The sequence below is a fragment of the Salvelinus fontinalis genome, chromosome 2 (genome assembly GCF_029448725.1).
Source record: "Salvelinus fontinalis isolate EN_2023a chromosome 2, ASM2944872v1, whole genome shotgun sequence".
NCBI classification, from domain to species: Eukaryota; Metazoa; Chordata; class Actinopteri; order Salmoniformes; family Salmonidae; genus Salvelinus; species Salvelinus fontinalis.
This window is the reverse complement of record NC_074666.1, coordinates 78,837,424-78,855,372: the sequence shown is the minus strand read 5'-3', so window position 1 is coordinate 78,855,372 and position 17,949 is coordinate 78,837,424. Positions and strand designations below refer to the sequence as shown.

Below are 17,949 nucleotides of genomic sequence, written 5' to 3'. Positions count from 1 at the left end.
GCTATATACAGTAGCGAGGCTATAAAAATAGCGAGGCTACATACAGACACCGGTTAGTCAGGCTGATTGAGGTAGTATATACATGTAGATATGGTTAAAGTTACTATGCATATATGATGAACAGAGAGTAGCAGTAGCGTAAAAGAGGGGTTGGCGGGTGGTGGGTGGGCCACAATGCAGATAGCCCGGTTAACCAATGTGCGGGAGCACTTGTTGGTCGGCCCAATTGAGGTAGTATGTACCTGAATGTATAGTTAAAGTGACTATGCATATATGATAAACAGAGAGTAGCAGTTAGTCTGGGTAGCCATTTGATTAACTGTTCAAGAGTCTTATGGCTTGGGGGTAAAAACTGTTGAGAAGCCTTTTTGTCCTAGACTTGGCACTCCGGTACCGTTTGCCATGCGCCAACCAACTACTTCTCCGACAGAGTTCAGTGTGTCAAATCTGAGAGCCTGTTGTCCGGGCCTCTGGCAGTCTCTATGGGGGTGCCACAGGGTTCAATTCTTGGGCCGACTCTCTTCTCTGTATATATCAATGATGTCGCTCTTGCTGCTGGTGAGTCTCTGATCCACCTCTATGCAGACGACACCATTCTGTATACTTCTGGCCCTTCTTTGGACACTGTGTTAACAACCCTCCAGACGAGCTTCAATGCCATACAACTCTCCTTCCGTGGCTTCCAACTGCTCTTAAATACAAGTAAAACTAAATGCATGCTCTTCAACCGATCGCTGCCTGCACCTGCCCGCCCGTCCAGCATCACTACTCTGATTGGTTCTGACTTAGAATATGTGGACAACTACAAATACCTAGGTGTCTGGTTAGACTGTAAACTCTCCTTCCAGACTCACATAAAACATCTCCAATCCAAAGTTAAATCTAGAATTGGCTTCCTATTTCATAAAGCCATCCTTCACTCGTGCTGCCAAACATACCCTCATAAAACTGACCATCTTACCGATCCTCGACTTTGGCGATGTCATTTACAAAATAGCCTCCAACACCCTACTCAACAAATTGGATGCAGTCTATCACAGTGCCATCCGTTTTGTCACCAAAGCCCCATATACTACCCACCACTGCAACCTGTACGCTCTCGTTGGCTGGCCCTCGCTTCATACTCGTCGCCAAACCCACTGGCTCCAGGTCATCTACAAGACCCTGCTAGGTAAAGTCCCGCCTTATCTCTGCTCGCTGGTCACCATAGCTGCACCCACCCGTAGCACGCGTTCCAGCAGGTATATCTCACTTGTCACCCCCAAAGCCAATTCCTCTTTTGGCCGCCTCTCCTTCCAGTTCTCTGCTGCCAATGACTGGAACGAACTACAAAATCTCTGAAACTGGAAACACTTATCTCCCTCACTAGCTTTAAGCACCAGCTGTCAGAGCAGCTCACAGATCACTGCACCTGTACATAGCCCATCTATAAATAGCCCAAACAACTACCTCTTCCCCTACTGTATTTAGTTATTTATTTTGCTCCTTTGCACCCCAGTATTTCTACTTTGCACACTCATCTACTGTCAAATCTACCATTCCAGTGTTTTAATTGCTATATTTTATTTACTTCGCCACCATGGCCTATTTATTGCCTTTACCTCCCTTATCTCACCTCATTTGCTCACATTGTATATAGACTTATTTTTCTACTGTATTATCGACTGTATGTTTGTTTTACTCCATGTGTAACTCTGTGTTGTTATATGTGTCGAACTGCTTTGCTTTATCTTGGCCAGGTCGCAGTTGTAAATGAGAACTTGTTCTCAACTTGCCTACCTGGTTAAATAAAGGTGAAATAAAAATAAATCAAATAAAAGTAGAGAGAACAGTCTATGACTGGGGTTGCTGGGGTCTTTGACAATTTTTAGGTGTAGAGGTCCTGGATGGCAGGCAATTTAGCCCCAGTGATGTACTGGGCCGTACGCACTACCCTATGTATTGCCTTGCGGTCAGAGGCCGAGCAATTGCCGTACCAGGCAGTGATGCAACCAGTCAGGATGCTCTCGATTTTGCAGCTGTATGGCAGCTTTTTTAGGATCTAAGGACCCATGCCAAATCTTTTTAGTTTCCCGAGGGGGAAAAGGCTTTGTCGTGCCCATTTCACGACTGTCTTGGTGTGTTTGGACCATTCTAGTTTGTTGTTGATGTGGACACCAAGGAACTTTAAGCTCTCAACCTGTTCCACTACAGCCCCGTCGATGAGAATGGGGGCGTGCTCGGTTCTCCTTTTCCTGTAGTCCACAATCATCTCCTTAGTCTTGATCACGTTGAGGGATAGGTTGTTATTCTGGCACCACCCGGCCAGGTCTCTGACGTCCTCACTATAGGCTGTCTCGTCGTTGTCGGTAATCAGGCCTACCACTGTTGTGTCGTCTGCAAACTTAATGATGGTGTTGGAGTCATGCCTGGCCATGCAGTCGTGGGTGAACAGGGAGTACAGGAGGGGACTGAGTACGCACCCCTGGGGAGCTCCAGTGTTGAGGATCAACGTCGCAGATGTGTTGCTACCTATCCTCACCACCTGGGGGGCAGCCGGTCAGGATGTTCAGGATCCAGTTGCAGAGGGAGGTGTTCAGTCCCAGGATCCTGTACAGGGAAATACATTGACAGTCCACTGACTCATAGTTTACATAAAAATAGACTGTGTATTTTTTTCCTGAGGTAAGATACAGTACAGTACACAAGATGCATAGCAAGTCGTTTGATGAGGATGTAAATAGACCATTCATTCATCATAGAGCGCTCATTGAGTGTATATCAGGGGAGGTCTTGTGTAACTGACCTCCCCTCCCCCACACATTCTGTCTTTACAGAACTCTTTTCTACAGAGTTCTATACTGAACAAAAATATAAATGCAGCATGCAACAATTTAAAAGATTTTACTGTTACAGTTCATGTAAGGAAATCAGTCAATTTAAATTCATTAGGACCTAATCTATGGCTTTCACATGACTGGGAATACAGATATGCATCTGTTGGTCACAGATACCTTTAAAAAACAAAGTAGGGGCGTGTATCAGAAAACCAGTCAGTATCTGGTGTGACCACCATTTGCCTCATGCAGTGTGACACATTTCCTTCGTATAGAGTTGATCAGGCTATTGATTGTGGCCTCTTCTTCAATGGCTGTGCGAAGTTCCTGGATGTTGGCGGGATCTGGAACAGACTGTCTTACACGTCGATCCAGAGCATCCCAAACATGCTCAATGGGTGACATGCCTGGCGAGTATGCAGGCCATGGAAGAACTGGGAAATTATCAGCTTCTAGGAATTGTCTACAGATCCTTGCGACATGGGACAGTGCATTATAATGCTGAAACATGAGGTGATGGCAGTGGATGAATGGCACGACAATGGGCCTCAGGATCCCGTCACGGGATGTGCATTCAAATTGCCATTGATAAAATGCAATTGTTTTCATTGTCCGTAGCTTATGACTGCTGACGTGGTAATTTCCTGTATTACTCAATAAAGAGAGCCAACCACACACAAGTCAGAGTTATATTATAAAGTCCATCTTTAATATATATATGAGCTTCACCATAGCCCTTTTTTGACTCTCAGATCAATTCACTGTCTATAAATGAATTCTCTGAGAGTGCTTACAAAACAATTCTTAGTTTCATTTATAGCCAAGATGCACCCCTCTCAACTTACAAAGAATCTGTTACTTGAAAGAGGAGTATCCCATAGCTAGATAACATTAGCTATAAATCATTGTTCAGTTTGGTCTCCCAAGACGAGGCCCCAATCCCATGCTTGGTACCACAACATCACCTCATCCAATGGCATACATCAATTGTCAAGTCTAGATACTCCCATCCAAAATACAACCCCTCCTGGATAAGCTCAGAAAAGACAGTGAGCCTCTTAGGTCATATACTAGATCAAGATAAGGGCAACCTCAGAGGGGACTTACAATGGTTCCAAACACTGCATTACTCCTTCCCCCCATGAGAAAAGTAGGGAGTGACTGGCGTACAGACATTGTATGAGATAACTAATTGGTTCCCCATTAATAACGCCATCCCTTCTCATGGTTTAGGAATAGTTACAGACACATTCCCATAAGAAGACAATGTTCCATTCTGTCATCCTCCCCTTCTGATATTCTACATAGCACCACATGGTTTAACAGATACATTGACATATGAAGACAAGCCTGACCTCTCCCCTCTCTGGGCCCCAAGTGACTACGCCATAGCTCAGAAGGGAAAATGCAACTGCCCACAGTATCTCACAAGCATATGATGAAAATAACATCCTATCTATGTTACCTAGCTAAATCTGATTCAGCCACGACACTGCCCATACCATAACCCCACCACCACCATGGGGCACTCTGTTCACAAAATTGACATCAGCAAACCACTCGCCCACACGATGCCATCTGCCCGGTACAGTTGAAACTGGGATTCATCCGTGAAGAGCACACTTCTCCAGCTTGCCAATGGCCATCGAAGGTGAGCATTTGCCCACTGAAGTCGGTTACGCGGCGGACTGCAGTACACGTGGTCTGCGGTTGTGAGGTCGGTTGGACATACTGCCAAATTCTCTAAAACAACGTTGGAAGCAGTTTATGATAGAAAAATGAACATTTAATTCTCTAGCAACAGCTCTGGTGGACATTCCTGCAGTCATTCAATTGCACGCTCCCTCAAAACTTGAGACAACTGTGGCATTGTGTTGTGTGACACCTGTGTAACGATCATGCTGTTTAATCAGCTTCTTGATATGCCACACTTGTCAGGTGGATGGATTATCTTGGCAAAGGAGAAATGCTCACTAACAGGGATTTAAACCAATTGGTACGTAAAATTTTTGCTAAATCTGCTTTTTGTCCGTACGGAAAATTTCGGGGATCTTTGGTTTCAGCTCATGAAACACGGGACCAACACTTTACATGTTGCGTTTTTGTTCAGTATATATGTAATTCTATGCTCACCCTCATTCTCTCCCTATAACAATATTTCATGAAGACAAGAAACCGATTGGGAGTGCTTCTTGATTTTACAATCTAAAGTCTGAATCCTCCACAGGATTTTCTGGCTGAGAGCGATAACAAATAAATGAACTGTGGTCTATCTACAGTAAGTGATGATTAATTATGCTATTTGATAGTCAAATAAAATGTGCCATTGGGTATTACAAATCACAGGGCATTTACAGGAAAAGGGGCTGTTTCATAGACCATGATTAGTCTGGATTGTACACAAAAAAAAAATATACAGTGGGGAGAAGAAGTATTTGATACACTGCCGATTTTGCAGGTTTTCCTACTTACAAAGCATGTAGGGGTCTGTAATTTTTTATCATAGGTACACTTCAACTGTGTGAGACGGAATCTACAACAAAAATCCAGAAAATCACATTGTATGATTTTTAAGTAATTAATTTGCATTTTATTGCATGACATAAGTATTTGATACATCAGAAAAGCAGCACTTAATATTTGGTACAGAAACCTTTGTTTGCAATTACAGAGATCATACGTTTCCTGTAGTTCTTGACCAGGTTTGCACACACTCCTCCATACCAGATTTTGGCCCACTCCTCCATACAGAACTTCTCCAGATCCTTCAGGTTTCGGGGCTGTCGCTGGGCAATACGGACTTTCATACGGAAGTATGAAATACTTCTTTCTCCCCACTGTAGATATTTACGTTTAAAACAATTGTCTCTCATGTCATATAAAAAGAAAACCAAGTAGTGAGCTAATAACGGCTTTATATTGCTGTCTAATTTCTCAGGGCAGGCCCTGTCCATGACCACTGCACTGTGTGAGGTTACCAGAACTTTTCCATTGAAAAACGACAGCTGATCCCTCTATGGACATTTTATCCCCCCCCCCAACGGACAATTACCCTGCCCACACCCAATGAACATTTATATTGATCATTGTCACGTTGTAAACATGTATACATAATAATAATGATTATTATTTGTATTTTTTTATTGTTTCATTCACACCTGCACTGCTGGAGCTCAGAGCTTAAGAATTTTACTGTACACTGCAACTACATCTGTGCATGTGACAAAAAAAAGAGGGGAAAAAAGTAATATTAAACATCCACCTCATGCAGCAACAAGTGTCTACTGACCGACCTTCAAGCCCTTTCAACTGGGGTGAACATTCCTGCTTCTCCTATGACAGTCCGCCTCTGTCTGTCCCTTCAGGGCATTTGTCACAGAATTACAATAAGTTCGAATTACTTCAAAACTGGTGTTTCTTTCCGTTCAGTCCCGCTGCCTCGGCCACGCAGTAGGGCACTATGCCCACAGTGGCCAGGGGCACAGTGGCACTCTTACAGAAGGACAGCAGATAGAACAGAGCCCTGGTGTGGGCTGGTGGTTTGAATGAGTCCAGTAGGTGGAGCAGCAGCAGTGTGGCGCCCGCGCATGCCAGCCTATATGTGGCGCCACTGCCTACTCTCCGGGCCTCGGCGTAGAGGGGCGAGTGCAAGCCCAAGCCCAGGCCTAACAGAGTGCCGGTGTTGCGCAGGAGGCTGGCGAAGGGTGTAGTGTCTATGTGGACCCATTGGGGCCGCTGGCACCAGCGCTGGGCCTTGTCCAGGGTCCAGAGCAGGTCCACCCCCAGGCCCCTAAGGACCAGGTAAAGGCCCACAGCGAAGGAGAGCAGGGAGAGGGTGGTGTAGATGTAACGCTTCAGGCTAGCCCTGTAGATCCACTGGACCCGGTCAAAGGTCTCCGCCACTAGGATGCCTAGGAAAACGGACAGGCTTGTCAAAGAGAAGTTCTTTCCCAGCTTTCACTTGCATGTTCTCAATTGGGAAAACACCTAACAAAGGCGCCAGGCACCTACTACCATACCTGTTCAAAGACACCTAAATTATTTGTCTTGCCCATTTACCCTCTGAATGGCACACATACACAATCCATGTCTCAATTGTATCAAGGCTTAAAAATCCTTCCTTAACCTGTCTCCTCCTCTTCATCTACACTGATTGAATTGTGATTTAACAAGTAACATCAATAAGGGATCATAGCTTTCACCTGGATTCACCTGGTCAGTCTAAGTCATGGAAAGAGCAGGTGTTCTTAATGTTTTGTACACTCAGTGTATATCTGAAAGTTTTGTATTTGTAGATACTCTTCCTGGTGTCCAGTAAAATTAAGGCAGTTATACAATTTAAAAAAACATCACAATACATTTCACAACACATTGAGTGTGTGTCCTCAGGCCACTACTCTACTACCACATATCTACAACACAAAATCTATGTGTGCGTGTGTGTATAGTGCGTATGTTATGATGTGTGTATGCATAAACAACATATTTGGCATAAACTACATTCATAGCAGAAGTTACACCAAGCCAATCAGTGTTCAAAGCAGTGCTATTACCATATTGCTTATCCAGAACTGAAAGAAGGGCCAACAGGGTAGTAGGGTGTAGGGTTTGATTTAGAATTCAGTATAAGAGTTGGGGCTCTCCACTGACCTGTGACGACCCCAGCGACAACTTGGTGAGGGAAGTGGGCAGCGATGAAAACCCTTGTGAGGCAGACACACACCTGCACACACCAGAAGACAGCCCACAGGGTCGCGTGGACACACCTGATGCGCGCGCGCGCGCACACACATACGCAGGGAAGGACACACAGTGACCTACTTAGCAGAGTTGGATCATTCAATCTAGATATTAGTGTCTAGCAGATAAACTCTGATAAACAACATAGAATTTGTCCTCTTACCAGTTCTTGATGTGACCCCCATGTTCCTTGAGGAGGATGGCGAGGAGTGATGAGATCATAGCGTAGTAAACCCCTGCAGCACTCATGGCATGACCCGACGGACTTCCTGTGAGAGGAGAACTGCTGTCAAGTACAGTTTTGTTTGAAAAAAAAATTGTGAACAGAATGGAATCAAACTGAATCGAACTGCACTCTATACTCTTCTGTAAACTGGTCAGCTCTGTATACCCGTTGCAAAACCCACTGGTTTATGCTTATTTATTAAACCCTCTTAGGCCTCACTCTCCCCTATCTGAGATATCTACTGCAGCCCTCATCCTCCACATACAACACCCATTCTGTCAGTCACATTCTGTTAAAGTATCCCTAAAGCACACACATCCCTGGGTCGCTCCTCTTTTCAGTTCGCTGCAGCTAGCGACTGGAACGAGCTGCAACAAACACTAAAACTGGACAGTTTTATCTCAATCTCTTAATTCAAAGACTCAATCATGGACATTCTTACTGACAGTTGTGGCTGCTTTGCGTGATGTATTGTTGTCTCTACCTTCTTGCCCTTTGTGCTGTTGTCTGTGCCCAATAATGTTTGTACCTTGTTTTGTGCTGCTACCATGTTGTGCTGCTGCCATGTTGTGTTGTCATGTGTTGCTTCTATACTTTTTGGTAGGCCATCATTGTAAATAAGAATTTGTTCTTAACTGACTTGCCTAGTTAAATAAAGGTTAAATAAATAAAAAATAAAATAAAATAATGGAATTTAATTCGTTTGAGTTGAAAATACTGCATGGATTCTCCAGAAAGGAAAGTGGTTTTGCAACCAGCAGCAGACAAACAGGCACTCACCTGGACTAGTCTCACAGGTCATAGGGAACTGCCCAATTTGTGGCGCTGATGAGTTGCCATAGTAAGGAGTCTCTTGAACCCACCAATAGGGACGCTCGCCAAACAGGATCCTGTGTAGACATGAGAGAGTAATATATCATGTATCACATATTGAATCCTCCTCTGTCTAGCAACATACGCACTGGAGGGATCATCTGTTGGATTGTTCTCATAGCATAGTTAAATCATTCGGAACCTGCAGTATTTTTTATCCTGGAATTATACATATTATATTGTTATTCTTTATCTTACCATCTGAGCACTGTGATTAGTATTAGTAGTCACCTACCATTTGAAGATAAGGTTGAGCCAGTCTCCCACCACAGCCACCCAGACCAGCTTGACCCCCACTGATTCCCGCAGGTGGAAACACACAGGGAAGAAGACAAAGAAGGTGTTCCGCAGGTCAGCTGCCATGGAAACAAACAGGAACCAGCTCTGAGTGTCCCTGTAGTGAGTCTGGAGGTATCGTGTGGTGCTAACCCCATAGGCGTGGACGGTGTCCATGGCTGCTCTCTAGTTCACTGTATCTGACAGTCACACTAACGTCAAGACCAGTCTTCGATAACTATTCTAAAGCTGCTGCTGTGTCTGATATCCTATGTCAGAAGAGCAGAGGTGTCTGCTGAGATGCCCGCTGGCAGTACCATAGTTCTGTGTGTATTGCCTGATAAAGTCAAGAGGTAGTGGTGTGAGGTCTCTGTGTAGCCCTTGTAGTGTGTGCTGCTTGTCTGTCCAGTGCACGCCTGTCACCGCTGCTATCCCTTTTATACCCTGTGTGAACACCTGGTCACTCCACCACGCCTGATCTTTGAACTGGAGAGAGTGAGGAGGGAAAAGAACTGGACAAACATTACATCATGACTGACTGCACTGCAGCCAGCTGGTCAGTGCATCACCATGGGGACTACCTGTGGTGTGGTATTGTTGGAAGACCCCCCCCCCCCCCCCCACATGCACACATACTCATCACCACCGTCACGTCATGCATGTGCAGGGGCTGCTCCTCCAGTTATCGCTCCCTGCCCTGTTGAGAGCTCAGAGTGAGTAGATACCAGATGAAGTAAATGTGAAGTGTTCTTTCTCCCCCGCCGGCTGATTGCCCTCTTATGGGGCTAGTGGAGTTGAACAATAACAAGCGTATGGGTTCAATATAAGCGCTAATGAATCGCTGACAGATTTCTCCTTTCAAGAGTTCAATATCCCTCAATGTCTCATTGGTCCATCATTCTTATTTCATTCAATGACTGCTTTAAACTACATGTACTCTCTAAGGGTTCCAAAAGGGTTCTTTGGCTGTACCCATAGGAGAACCCTTTTTGGTTCCACGTAGAACACTTTTGGGTTCCATGTAGAACACTCTGTGGAAAGGGTCCTACTTGGAACCCAAAAGGGTTCTACCTGGAACCAAAAAGTGTTCTCCTATGGGGACAGCCGAAGAACCCTTTTAGGTTCTAGATATCTCTTTTTTTCTAAGAGTGTATGGTTAACCATGTTAAGAAAGAAGACTTTTTCAGGAAATACTACTTAGCATGTGTTGCTGAAGGCCAAAGGAGGAGGGAAAAAAAGAGGACAACATGGAAAATCCCACGCTGTACAGGCACGTTGAGCTAGTGATGGAAAAGAGTGTAGCCTCGTTTAGTGAGGCATGGAGGGGAGTGAAGGAGGGAAGAGGAGAGGAGGAGGAGAGGGTCTGTGTTTACTTCTAGCTGAGTGTTCCCAGCCACCACCCTCCAACCAGCACACGTTTCCAAGGTGATATGTTATCTGGCCGTGGCCGGCTGACAGACATTAGGCCTGTTACTTTCCTGCTGCTGCTGTTGTTTGCTCCACAAACCATGATCTTCCCCAGGGAGCTAAAAATAACACTAGCATGGTCCCACTGTGCAGCCCACCACACGTACACACACATCCTACAATTCCCATGTCATGTCCGTCCCCCACCCCTCCAACTGCACTAATGGAGCGGATGGCTTTCCCTTGAGAAACACGTTCAGGGAGGGGGGAGACAAGTGAACGTGTGATTGGGGTGGGGAGGGGGGAAACCAGGTGAGAGATGCATGATCTAAGTGTGTTTTGTTGAACTCTTCCCTGATGGTATAATAGGACATATTTTCGCAATATTTATTCATGTAACCTTTGTAAATCCATTACAAACCTATTGATGTTTTTTAGCCAGCTAAGGGACTGCTACTGGTGTGAGAGGGGAGAAATGTAACGGATTTCCTCTTCGTCTGAGGAGGAGTAGCAAGGATCGGATCAATGTGCAGCGTGGTAAGTGTCCATAATTAGATTTTTAATAAATCAAAATGAACACAGAACAAAATAACAAAAAACACAAACAAACAACCGAAACAGTCCCGTATGGTGCAAACACAGAAACGGAAAATAATCACCCACAAAACACAATAGAAAACAGGCTACCTAAATATGGCTCCCAATCAGAGACAACGACTGACACCTGCCTCTGATTGAGAACTATACTAGGACAAACACATAGAAATATAAATACAGAACAAAACATAGAAAAACAACATAGAATGCCCACCCCAACTCACGCCCTGACCGAACTAAAATAAAGACATAAAAAAGGAACTACGGTCAGAACGTGACAAGAAAGTTGTTATTTCCAACTCAAGGAGGCCATTAACTGTGGTTGATCTCTGCTATGCAACATGTCACTGTGAAGATGTTTACTCAGTCAAAAGCCTCTTGTTTATGTCTACACAAATACGTCTGTGATTAACAAGGCAATTGTCTTAATTGCGCCATGTTGATTACCAGAGTGCTTTTAGCAAGTTTAGTAAACAGAGTTAAAACAGAGGTTAAACCGGGCACTCCATCACCAATAATACCCTTGCCATAGACCACATCACCAACATCACTGCCCTGCACACCAAGGTACCATCTGTCCCAGTGGACAGTGCTGATAAACTAGAGAAAAACACACAGTTGTCCAAATATTGAATGTTCAGCCGATGTTTGTCTGCTTTGTATGGAGATCAGGCTTCTGAGCTGTGGCTGTTTGGGACTGTGAGTTATGACCCAACCAGGTCTATTAGTTAATGATTACAGACATCCCCAACACATTCATCACAAGTGTGAGGATGCATAATGCATTAGAGAGGAAACATGTGCAGGGCACCATGCGTTCATTACATTGTCTATTGTTGCTGTTGTTCACCACGTTATAAAAGGAGGATAATGGTCTACTGGAGACTTTTAGCACCAGGGAATCACAAGGCTCAGACTTTTGCGGAAATAATGCTTTCATGTCAATGGGAGATTTTTGTGAAATTTATCCTTGCAGATCACATGGTAGGATTCCTCCCTGAGTTTCTGGACTCTGTCAGCATCCTCTTTCATCAGTTGGAGAGGCTTACCTTTGAGGACGTTGCAAAGGGTAGTCAAATACTGGGGTCTCACACCATGCATAGGCCTAGATTTAATTACATTTATGGTTTATTTTAATAGGGACGGGTACAAGCACATTGAAATATTGAATAACCAATCATCTGATGTGTTGCATCAGCTAGATTAGCGTATTAAAATAGCATCACTGTGTTTACACAATACAATTTAGCCATAAAGTTGAGGTCTTGTTTATATAGTCATCTGGTCTGTTCAGCATTTATACATCTGTTTTAGCAGTTGTTGTTGAAAGAGAAACTAGACCAATTAAGGACTACAGGCTCAAAGGAAGTGTTGTACTATACTATCATGAACCTCAGCTTATAGGCAACTTTCCATCTATTGCCCTTGAGAATAAACAGATGAAGCCATAGCGTGTGACACCCATGTTGCTATCGATGTCTCGTCAGGCAGTCTGCCAAGAAAATCCAAATGATAAACAGTCTTGTTATGACAGTAAGGTTCTTTATAGAAACTTCCAACATACTTTCCCAAGCCTGTTCAGACTCCTCACAGTATGCCCTGAACCAAGAGACCCTGACATTAAGTATTTTATGCTAGATTTTCTTGTTGCCATAAACAAAAACATTTCCCATGGTTGAAGTTACCTAATAGTTGTGCATGGGTCTTTTATTATAAAATGAAAATCAAACTCAAGTCAACTCAGGTAAATAGCTAAAGATGTGTGATTTTATCTGGCCAGCATTTGATCTAATGTTTTATTGAAATATGTTATCTTTCTATGTAGGCTATAGGCTATCCTGTGCATATTCCTCTATTCAATTCTTCTTTCTGCTTAGACTAAGTCTAGTAATCTTGGTGTAGACTTTTCAACTCCAAGGGAGTGACTCTCAGAATGAAGGTGCCTCTGAATAGACTGACAACCAATCTTTGGTCTACCACTGAGATCAGTGTGTGTGGGTTCTTACCAGTAACCGGAGCAGTCTACTGGTCATGACTCATGACCATTATATGGTTAGTGGAGCAGGAAGATCACAGGGCGAGGACGTTGGGGTGACCAGCACTAGGCAGCTGAGAGTTTGAATCCAATGTAAAATGTCCCTGACATTAACACAGATGCAGTTATCTCCTCTTTATTTAGGGGGGATGTGGTTGCTGTGTCAGGAGTCAAGTTAGGAATTTGACAAATTAAGTTCCTTTGCTTTCTCCTGAGTGTTTTTTTGTTGTTGTTGCTAATCTTTCTTGTTTTAACCAAGCTAGCCTGCAGGCATTAATTAGAATGGAGGACAAACCAACGTTTCCTTAGTGTCTGACTGAAATCATGCGAACCCAGATGTGGTAATCTCCATAGGAACGTTTTCTCTGACACCACTAACTCCAGTGTTGATTCAATGTATCCATTCCCCTCACAGTTCTAACACTTTAACATCTGGTCTGTAACTGAATATCTACACAGTCTGAGTGGAATTTATTGAAAGTGGAAGGTCAAATTAAAACATACGTTTTACAACACAAGTGGGAGTAGACATATGTATGTGTGTGTGTGTGTGTGTGTGTGTGTGTGTTTGTGTGTGTATATGTATGTATGTATGTATGTATGTGTGTGTGATGAGTAGCCTATACTGGTCTAAGAGGCACTTAGCAGCGGAGCAGAAATCCATCTTTCCAAAATATGGACAAAGTTCTGCGTAAGAGGCCTGTTAGCTGCATGGACATTCCTTCAAATATTTACAATGGCCAGGGAGAGGAGGTCATTTTCAGGTCACCTTTAGTAGGGATTGGAGGCTGTGCCAAGATATGTTACAAAATCTGTGGGTTGTCCAAGGGGGAAAATTACAAACTCGCAATGGCCTCAAAAATGCAAAAATCTTGTCCAACAAACCCTATTGCACTGTGAAAAAAATGTCTAAGTTAATTCTTATCCAGGCTGTATCACAACCGGCCGTGATTGTCCCATAGGGCGGCGTACAGTTGGCCCAGCGTCGTCCGGGTTTGGCCGGTGTAGTCCGTCATTGTAAATAAGAAATTGTTCTTAACTGACATGCCTAGTTAAATAAAGGTTAAAAAAACAACAACATATTAAAAGGTATACAACAAGAACTTCCGTTCCCATGAAGTGAGGAGGGGTGGGGAGTTCATTCACCCACTTTGATCTGGTCTCTGCAGACACCATGGGGAGTAGAAAGACACCATGGGGAGTAGAAAGACACCATGGGGAGTAGAAAGACACCATGGGGAGTAGAAAGACACCATGGGGAGTAGAAAGACACCATGGGGAGTAGAAAGACATCATGGGGAGTAGAAAGACACCATGGGGAGTAGAAAGACACCATGGGGAGTAGAAAGACTGTAAAAAACAGGAAACAGCTGAGGTCCAGCCCATTTTAAACAAATATTTGTATTTTTATTGGGAGAGACAACTAGACAGATTATTTCTTATGTGTAAGGTAAAAACATAAACAAAACAATCAACTGAGAGTTACAGGTTCCTCCTCATACAGAGAGTGGTCAGACGAAAGTGAATTGAAAAGCCTCAGTGCAGTGATAAAGTATTCAAATGAGCAGATATAAACCTATACTGTATTGAGTTGAATATATACAGTGAGTGTACCATTTAGAGGGTGAATGGGCAAGACAAAAGATTTAAGTGCCTTTGAACAGTGTATGGTAGTAGGTGCCAGGCACACTGGCCTGAGTGTGTCAAGAACGGCAACGCTGGGTTTTTCCACTCTCAACAGTTTCCCGTGTGTATCAAGAATGGTCCACCACCCAAAAGACATCCAGCCAACTTGACACAACTGTGGGAAGCATTGGAGTCAACATGGCCAGCATCCCTGTGAAACACTTTTGACAACGTGTAGAGTCCATGCCAAGTTAGAAATCCAATATTGTTTCTTAATTATTTCAAATTTTCATAAGTGTTTTAGTGTTTAGCGCAGCGCACACTCAGGATTGGGACTGGGGACTTGTTTTTTTTTCACTCTTCAAACTTCATGGTCCCTTCAAACCCATTGTAGGTGAACGGTTCAACGACTGGGCTGCATGCGTCTTCAGCCAAACAGGCCATCTTGTTATTTTCACAGTTTCCCTCTGACCCTGGGCTGATGTACACCCCGTCTGGAGAGTGAATAGACGGGTCCTCGTCAAAGTAGTTATGTGGTCTCAGGATCACTCCGCCTCCATTTCCAACGGTAACTGTGTTGGGGATGTCCTCAGCATGAGGAATGTGGAGGAAGCCGGTGGTTACCCAGGCAACCAGGTCCTAGACAAAAAACACTAATTTGGTGACTACCAAACCTTCATTTATCAATGACCTGAAAATGTGCAAATCTCAAGAGTGGTAAAATATATGTAAGGACAACGGCACATTAAGACCAAAAACACACCTGGTTCTCAATGCTCTCGTCATCCTCAATGTACTTGCTGAAGTCCACTGCTGGTGTCCACATGTTGTTCTGACTGTACAGGCTACTGCTGGTCTGCTCCGAGTCTTTGTGCTTAGTGATGGCCACTTTATACCTGCCAAATAAAATAACAAAAGTTGGTCAAACTGCTTTGCCTTTGGTCTACCTGTAACCTATGTTTTGGGAATTAGGACAGGAGGAGAGAGGAGGGAGCCTCACCTAGCCCAAGACATGGACTTCTCCTCTGGCTCCGTCTCTGGAAGGCTGTCACCGGTGAAGCTGACCACCTGGAGGCGGTAGGAGCGTTGGTGGCCCCAGCGGTTGGTGCGGTTGCTTGCGATGTGAAGGTAGCGTGGCGTCTTGGTGTCGTAGCGGAGAGCAGCCTCCTTCTCGGTCTTTAGCTGGGCTTCCACCAGCTGAGGAACCATGGCATAGCGCTCCGGCATCCAGGGTAAAGAAACATTCATAAACTTCATGTCCTTGGTCTGGAATACATTCTCAACCCCTGTGGTACAAAATCCCAATTCAAAATTCTAATTATTGGATCATGTTATAATCCTATCATTGAAATGAAAGATAACTAATTTAAAACATGTATAACTGTGCTTTACTTTCATCGGTTCATACTAGGCCAAATGTATTGTTCACACTTACCCAACACGTCCAGGTCAACTTTGAAGTTGATGAAATGAGTGTGGATGTTCCCAATAGTATTTTCTGCCACCTGGTGTCCGTATTTGAGATTGCCATCAACATTGAAAGATGACGATATGTATCCAGTGGCATGCACTTTGGTCTCAACAGAGCCGCTCTGGTAAAAAATGAAGTCCCACAAGTAGTCATAGTTACCTATGGCCGTAATGGTCCTAAAAACTAAGGCACTGTTTACCATGCCTCCATAACTATTGCTGAAAAAGTCCGAGAAGTGTCTTCTGAGAGGACGGCCTGTATTGTGCTCAAAAAGGCAAATTGAATTCCTGAATCTAATAGGTGCACGGACGTCAATGTATCGGAAAGTGTCAATGTAGGTTGCCGTGTATGGACAATCCACGCCTCGAACGAGCTCGTGCGCAAAGCGACCTATTCCGATACTAGAGTCCAAAAACTTAGTCAGAATCATGCCGGGTGTGATGGAACCATAAACTGACATTGCCTCTTGAACACTAAGCTCATAAACTATCCTCTCCCCCTTGAAACGAATGTCAAAAACTCTCATACCGGTGAGGGAACTCAGACCGAACGCAAAACTCCATTCGAGATACATGACATGATTATTCTTGACACTGAAGCGTTTACCTTGCGCGTAAAACTGTTGAGGGCTTAAACCGGTGGGTTTACTTTTAGGTTTGAGTGATGCATAGTTCTGGACAGGTTTATACACAATTTTAGTCACTGTCCCGGCATCATATTGTTTTATAAGATCCTCCACACTGTCGAAGTACTGTCCGTTATAAAGTAATCTCTTCACACTCCAAAGAGACGCGTTGGTGCTTTCGTGGTTGATTAAAACTTCCAAACCTACAGGGTGGATGTACATCCCACTCAAATCACGAAAGAAAGATATCCATGTCTGTCTCTCTCCGGATTTGACACCCCGAGGCATGCCTTCGAAACCATTCAGGGTTTTCTCTTTACTGACATCAAAACTTTCTTTCATTATTTGGCCAAGTTTTGTAAATACCTCTTCATTAATAAACTTGAAAATAAGTGCATATTCACCAATGGTGACCGTACGAGCATTGATGGGCAACTCTTCTTTATACCTCTCAACGGTGACATCGCGGTGGTAAGTCGGGTTGGGGAGAGGTCCGACCACATATTCTTTAATGTACCCAAGGGTGCCATAGAAAACCACCGCAGTCGCCTCTCTCACCGGCTTGGGCTTATTGTTATCTAGGTAGCCAAGTGCATCCGCTTTCCTTGGCAGCAAAAGATCAATTAAGAAGAGAAAATTCCCTGAAGGCTTTGTAAGCGCATTGACAGAAATATCCAAGTCTTTCTGATTACTCATATAGTCGCGGACTTGGAGATATTCCTCCGCGGACAGGTCAGCAAACATCGCGCTGCGTTCATTGTGTTTTCCCTTGAAAACATGATGCGGCTTCGAGGAGCATTTGGGCAGCCTACCTGAGTAAAGACATACGATGACAATATTCGCTATTACTGAGATCAGGCCAAAGAGTATCAATATCCATTTAACTAATGAAGTCATTCTCCAAACCTCAATCTAAACATCCTGGGGTGTTCTGGATAGAGGAGGCGATTGCGATGAGCATAAGATTAGGCGGCAAGTGAATTTGGGATGAGCCCCACCCGTCCGTCCCTCGTCCCACCCCCGTGCAGCACCCTCAAGAAATTCAAAGTTCTCGTATACTTTGAATAAAGTTATGCAATTGCCGGGATTTAATCCAATAGTTTTTGGATAAAGGCCAACATTCCTCCTGCGTAAAGTGTATTTTACGCACATATTGTATGCTCCCTGTGGAAAGGGTTGTGCGTTCCTGTCAAATAAATACTTGTTCAATGGACTTGGTTGTGTTGATATATTTTTTACAGATATTTTATTTGTACA

At 44.0% G+C, this 17,949-nt stretch overlaps 2 protein-coding genes across 2 annotated transcripts; both read right to left on the bottom strand.

Moving 5' to 3' along the window:
- Nucleotides 1-5,380: 5,380 nt before the first annotated feature.
- Nucleotides 5,381-9,351, bottom strand: LOC129827780 (glucose-6-phosphatase catalytic subunit 1-like). The gene is made up of 5 exons (XM_055888960.1): nt 8,891-9,351; nt 8,563-8,672; nt 7,720-7,825; nt 7,467-7,582; nt 5,381-6,727 (listed from the first exon to the last, which is right to left on the bottom strand). Exons 1-5 carry the CDS (start codon nt 9,106-9,108, stop codon nt 6,219-6,221), a joined length of 1,059 nt encoding a protein of 352 aa, XP_055744935.1. The 5' UTR covers nt 9,109-9,351; the 3' UTR covers nt 5,381-6,218.
- Nucleotides 9,352-14,352: 5,001 nt separating this feature from the next.
- LOC129827775 (primary amine oxidase, liver isozyme-like) lies at nt 14,353-17,660 on the bottom strand. The gene is made up of 4 exons (XM_055888948.1): nt 16,032-17,660; nt 15,597-15,882; nt 15,360-15,492; nt 14,353-15,235 (listed from the first exon to the last, which is right to left on the bottom strand). The coding sequence occupies exons 1-4, from the start codon at nt 17,587-17,589 to the stop codon at nt 14,951-14,953; spliced, it is 2,262 nt and encodes a 753-aa protein (XP_055744923.1). The 5' UTR covers nt 17,590-17,660; the 3' UTR covers nt 14,353-14,950.
- Between the last annotated feature and the right edge of the window lie 289 nt (nt 17,661-17,949).